The sequence below is a fragment of the Glandiceps talaboti genome, chromosome 12 (genome assembly GCF_964340395.1).
Source record: "Glandiceps talaboti chromosome 12, keGlaTala1.1, whole genome shotgun sequence".
Taxonomy (NCBI): Eukaryota; Metazoa; Hemichordata; class Enteropneusta; family Spengelidae; genus Glandiceps; species Glandiceps talaboti.
The window spans coordinates 6,861,054-6,867,597 of record NC_135560.1 but is presented as its reverse complement, the minus strand read 5'-3'; the positions used below and the strand labels follow the sequence as shown (position 1 = coordinate 6,867,597).

At 37.3% G+C, this 6,544-nt stretch overlaps 2 protein-coding genes across 2 annotated transcripts in view; one reads left to right on the top strand and one right to left on the bottom strand.

Moving 5' to 3' along the window:
- The window catches only part of LOC144443665 (stimulated by retinoic acid gene 6 protein-like), a 20,968-nt gene extending 19,049 nt beyond the window's left edge, over window positions 1-1,919 (top strand). The window contains exons 19-21 of the mRNA XM_078133206.1: window positions 69-232; window positions 674-865; window positions 1,756-1,919. Of these exons, the coding sequence (XP_077989332.1) occupies window positions 69-232; window positions 674-865; window positions 1,756-1,919 (520 nt within the window). The remainder of the gene's footprint in view (window positions 1-68; window positions 233-673; window positions 866-1,755) is intronic.
- Window positions 1,920-6,153: 4,234 nt separating this feature from the next.
- On the bottom strand, window positions 6,154-6,540 carry LOC144443664 (fatty acid-binding protein 1, liver-like). The gene has a single exon (XM_078133205.1). The coding sequence runs from the start codon at window positions 6,538-6,540 to the stop codon at window positions 6,154-6,156; it is 387 nt and encodes a 128-aa protein (XP_077989331.1).
- Between the last annotated feature and the right edge of the window lie 4 nt (window positions 6,541-6,544).

Sequence of the window (6,544 nt, the reverse complement as noted above, 5' to 3'; positions counted from 1 at the left end):
TATAAATAAAAACTCAAACCTATAATTTGTATGTGTGATATTTAGTCTTCCCCTTTATCATTTTACAGGCGTGTTTTCCATGTCACCAACTATTTACTTTTCTTCTTCAACGTGGTGCTTGGTTTATTTTCGTGTTTACTTCGAATCGGCAAGGCACTTATATTCGGTTTATTATTTCTTGGCCGAACAGATCGGTGTCTGTTAATGAAGGGTTTTGAAAGTTACGATACAGGTAGGATTAATTTCAAGTGATATTTACAACTGAAATAAACAAGACATTATATCATTTGATCGATTTTAAAGAAACTGATTTATCTAACGGTGGCGCTTAAAGGGGAACGAAACTCCAGGAAATAGAGGTATTTTTAAAAATAAACTTCTGGATAGTCATTTCATGATGACTTCACATAAATTTCGTTCTATTGCCATTAACACCGTTTTGAAACTATTTTTCACATCTTTTGCTCTAACAGTAGTACAGTTTTGCGGCTTCATGGGGCTTAGCAGACTTGGACGGTGCCGTAAAAGAGGCTGTGGTTTTACGACGATGCACATATCCCCCATGTTACATTCCTTGTATCTTAATCTTATAATTGTATTTGTTCTTTTTTTATTTATTCGAAAAACAAAAATCCACTACTTCAAGTACAGTTGTCCTTTTTGTTCCCTGTAGGTTTCAAAGCATACTTAGGTTTTCTAAAAGTTGAGGAGGCTCACACACATCCAGTGTTAGTGACATTTTGTGATCTTCTGGCCAAACACACATCTAAACTGAATTATGACGTCACAAAGTCGTCTGAAAACGAAGATGATCGGTTATGGTGTTTTAGAAATCGAGACAAGGGGACTATGGTGACAGAAACAGGTGCGACTTTTCTTATACTGTCAGTACGGTTATTTTACAGTCAGTTAGAGTTGAAATATGTACTTTTGTTACTTGTCGTGAAGTGTTAGTACTTCTCTACTTATCAATAAATTTACGCCATATTCACAACTTTTTCGCAGGTTGATTTGTCGCGAGCTCATTGGTTAATATTGCACAATTTGTGACTAGTGTCACACTTCACAGTGATGCGTCATATGCCCTCGTTCGAGATGATAGTTGCATTGGTAGTGTCACCTCAATGTACTACACCATTTAATACATTTATACAGTATCGGAATTTGCCCCGCAAGAACGCCATCTAGTGTTGAAAAATCGCAAAACAGCACACAATAGACGTAATGTCGTATCTAGATATATGTGGGGCTAATATGTGTTAAGATTTGTACAAACTAAACATTCCATTCGCACCACAACGATAGAGCTTTGCTGTTCATAGTCGTGCTCGAAACAGTCTCTTCTTCCACCCTATGTATAAATATAATATATATTGTTCACGTATTTAGAACTTCATTTTTTCGGATTGCGTGATTGTCATGTTGCATATAGCTAATATATTTTAATCCCTGATCACGAAAAGGGAGTAAGAAATTGTGTAACATCTGTACAAATGTTTTGTCTTCCCATACATTTAATCTTTCAATGTGGAAATAGATACTTCAACTGAATGTTCCAGCGTTTATCTGCACATATTAAACACAATCACGTTTCGAACAGATGCAGACGACACAAATCCTAGAAGCAAATCTAGAGAAAACGTTCGTTATTGTGAATTAATCCGGCGAATACAAATCCGTTTGTTCCTTCAAAACACGTTTCGTTAAGAATTAACTAAATTTATTTTTAATATGTAATTCTTTTCACCTTTTCAGATCTCGAGATAGAGTGGTTAGGTCAGGCCTATAAACGTTCTAAGTTGGCACGCAATCGTTGGTTTGTGGCATATACACTCGTACGGAATCCGTCGTTGGTTTTCGAACGTTCACCTAACCATATTCTAGCAGTTTTGCAAGGACTTGGCAAGGAGGTCCTTTAGGCCTTACAATGAACGAGAACGAGCCGGAAAAGAAGCAATCGTGAAGTGTCGACATCTGCACTGATACACCATTTTCTATCGAAAAGTTATATTATAGGGCCTACCGTCATCTACCGCTTTCAGACTTTTACGTAAGTTGTGCAATTTTTCCATCGTTGTGAAGTCTCGCCAGAAATAGTGGATGTGGAAACTGACATCAACTTAAAACGACAATATAAACTGTTCTTCCAATCTGTAATGGATGTACAAGGAAACCAATAATTCATACCATATGGAAAACAACGGAAAACATTAACTACCTGAAGTAGACACTAGTCACATACGAAAAAATAATAAAATAAAAAATCTACCTACCCCACCTATTCTAAAATTGAGCGTAATCGGATCCCGGAACCACACAATTTTTATTAGGTCTTATCCTCTAGCTTAAAAACCTAGATATTGGAGTCAATTTTATATGAAGCGGGTGATTTGATTTATCATCGTACATTACTCAGCACATAATTGTCAAAGTCTCCTGTATATGAATAATGTTTATTTATACAAACGATCCAGAAATAAGTACAATGTACCAAGGGAAAGGCTAAATTTAACTTATGTCCGTATGTTATTACAGTTTTTTATTTTGCCCCTAGAGGTTCTTTCGTTGAATAAACTGCATCACATGGTGTCGTTACGTCATACCTTTGATTTCGCTTTGGGCATAGTTTACCGTAAGCCCAGTCACCTTTATTAGTCGAACAGTGTTGGTATATTATAACTTTGTATAATTGACGTATCTCATTTTGTTTTTCGAAGGTCATGTGTTGAAAAGTTCAGTTTATCCAAAAAGCGTATGAAATCTGCCAATACAATTAATAAGTTGTTTCAAGGAAGTTGACATATCTGTTACATGTAGGTACAGCTTTGAAAAACGTGTTCTGGTTTGTGAGATTGCTGTAATGATGGGTTATAACGTTATGCATTTTTGGTATTTAAAACAGTAACTCGTGTTATGACATATTTAAAGTTGTAGTCTAACGTATTTCAATCGTACAGCCCGACACTCTAATCGTGTATCGTCTAGCTAGGAATTTAGTCGTGTAGGGTTTGCTCTTGCTTTTGCCCCACCACGACTGAATTCGAGGCCTATGTAGTGTCCACGGAGTAGGGGCTATGATACAGCAAAATAATACTCAGCATCCTATATTGTCGTATATTTGCTGTCGAATTTATCGTCAAAACTTGTCAGTATGTAAACACTGCTAAAATGACAAGTTATTCTGGAGTGTTATTCGCTTTTTACGAAGTACGATTTATCGCGACATGGGTGTAACCTTGCGTCATCTCTGACCAACGTCCAACGTTTCCATTCAGATAGTGATAAAGTATTGAGTTTATAAACTCAGTTCAATGTCTAAGTCTAACCACGTTATCTCTGCTCATTTGTCTGACCTTTCTCGCCCTAACCTTTCTTGAACCACCACCCCACATATTCTGTCTGTCTGTCTCTGTACGTACGTACGTACGTACGTATGTATGTATGTATGTATGTATGTATGTATGTATGTATGTATGTATGTATGTATGGATGGATGGATGGATGGATGGATGTATGTGTGTTTGACTGGTTGGTTCTCTATCTGGCGCTCTCTCTCTGTCTCTGTCTCTCTCTTTCTCTGTCTCACTCTCTGTCTCTCTCTCTCTCTGTCTCTCTCTCTCTGTCTGTCTCTCTGTGTGTGTCTCTCTCTGTGTCTCTCTCTCTCTCACACACAATATATATTTCGTCTATTATAATCAGACCGTGTCTTGATCAAGTTGTAATTTGACCTCTATAACAAATCGTAAAAAATATTGACAGAGTGTGGATAATGTTTATAACTAATCCGGCGTAATGATCAGGTGAGAACTGTTGATGTATAATCATCGAAGTACACAATGGGCGAGTTATAAAATCGTGACATGACTACTAAAATTGTAACCAATACACACAGCATATTTTTGATAAACTAAGACTATGAATTTCTGTTCCCATGAACATCATGTGAAATTAAAAACAGACGATAGAATTATTACAATCTGTTATAGAAACTTTATTTCACTTGGTGATGTGCGCATGTTCACAGAGGAATGCCATGAGTCAAATGAAAAGTGTCAAGGAACCAATGACTCCGTTCTCGTTCGTATCATTCTTTACGTTGATGTCTGAATATATATACTTTTCGAGCATAAATTATGGTCTTTCTTATCACCGAATTTATGAAGTGATACATCCTTTTTGTGGGGTTTTGAGTAGCGTTCCTACTCAACGAAGTTACGTGTAACTCAGTGTCCTCTGACATCTAACCTTGTCACAGATTTTCACAAACTCAAACGAAATGACATCATATTGGATGACCGTAACGATTTTGTGTCCTTCTTAATACACCATTTAATAGTTTTAATAGAATATAAACTGCAATAAGATTTTTTTTCCAATTGAAAGGACAGAAAAATTAATATTAGAATTTAGCCCTAACTACAGATTTCATCCAATGACATGTGGCCACATATTCTCAAGCGCACATTGATATTTTTCCCTTCTCTGAAGTCTCAAGAGTATCCATGGTTGCAGTGCATGGTACGGGTGGTGGTGGTGGTGGTGGTGGTGGTGGTGGTGGTGGTGGTGGTGGTGGTGATGATGATGATGATGATGATGATGATGATGATGATGATGATGATGATGATGATGATGATGATGATATTAATTGATTTACAGATTTAATGGAGATGAGAAACAGTGGCGACATGGCCATGGTTTTGACGAGACATTTCTGTAGTATGTAAGGACGTGTCAACACAGGAATTCACAGGTGTGCAAACAAGTACAGAGTCGAACGATTATCAAAATACTCAGCTATGTGTTATTTTCATTGTCATAATGCCATTGACATGTACACGTTGTCAATAGTTAGAGGCCTACCGTTTTAAAATGCATCAACTTTGCAGATTTAGAGATATCCAGAACATTACCCGGTACAGCATAATACTTCCGGGATTATACTTGTAAACAAGGTGAAAAATTCGAAAATTTAAAATTGGCATATTTCATTTATGAACGGCCTACCTACTTTATAATATATGCTATGTACCATTGTGACCTAAATATCAGTGACGCAAAGGATTACACAACCACACCTATTAAATACCAATTATATGAAAAAGGTATTACATGTATTACAGATTGTTCAGAACCTTGAGTGCTACCTTACTTCGTTTCACCGCTGAGGGCGCGATATATTGATAAGCGCTTCAAGTTATCTTCCCCATTACCCTAAACTTAAAATTTATTTTTTCTTCGACCTTATTTTTTTTTCGACTCATGAACAGTACAACCAGGAAAGGAATCGTATATGTACGAGAGATGGGAATTCAGTTTGTATTTCGAACAGCTAGTAAATGCTAAAACTGAGTACAAATTCTCAGAAAACCGCGATAATGAACTTCCCTCGTTAATTTGATGAATTCAGATCAGATGGTTCAACGTTGCTTTTTTTGTATGATGAACCGTCATGCATTAAAGTGAGTTTATTAGCTTATCGTCTGACGATTGTGTACTTGCATATCACTATCACCAGACCAACGTACTGTGGTGAAATACCACTGAACCAATAACGGTGCCCGCAGCTCTAATCAAAGTGCCGTCTGGTACACCGACCGCGTAACGACACATTGATAACCCCTTTGTAGCTATAGGTTTTGACGATATTAATAATTGTACGAACAGCAGGTTATGAAGTTAAACTTCTACTACAATTTAGTAACAAAAAAAGCAATGATACGTTTGTATTTTATCGAAGCTCAACTTATAGACACACAAATTTTGACCTCTATCCAGCTGAGCTCGGACACCGAACACAATTATTGTACAATAAAATATATACTCAGGCGTGTATGTTTTTGCTTACGTTATTTTTTAATGCTGAATTATGTAGATAAAAAATGCAAAATCACCACAGAAATAGCGCAAATTTTGAACTCTGCCACCATTGCAAGTCTTCTTGTCTAAGGTCTCCGGTACGTGTAGTTACTGTTTATGATGTTAATATCCGGCTTCAACATTGTATTTTGTCAAAATACCAGCATGAATTTTCAAATCTAGAATTGAAAAGAGCAAATGTTTCTCACGTTGACTGTCATTTCCGTCGTAATTCGAAGCAGTTCAAAATTTCTTGCTGACACTCATATCATGCGACCATTACTGCAGCTTCGGATGCTAGGCACGTTTCAAATAACGTTTACCGACTACATCAATTCCTGGCTTGACGAGGGTAATGATCATCATGTCGCCCTGTATTTCACGTGTTTCGGTCACCGTACCTTTGATTATTAGCTTGTTGTCTTCTTCGGTTGCTGTCACAACTTCATTAATTCCGAGGAACGGCACGTTAAGTTTAAAAGGCTCGCCATATTTGAATGTCTGCTTTGTAGTTTCCCCTCTCACCGTGGCGCTGATGAAAAGGGAGTCGCCAGCTTTCCCACACTCGACCAATGAATCAACAGTTGCCATATCTTTGGCTTTCTCGGCAGGCATCCCGAGACCTAGGAGAAATTTTTCCATGTTTTCCTGTTTATGATACTTCCATTTACCAGCGTAAGCCATGGTG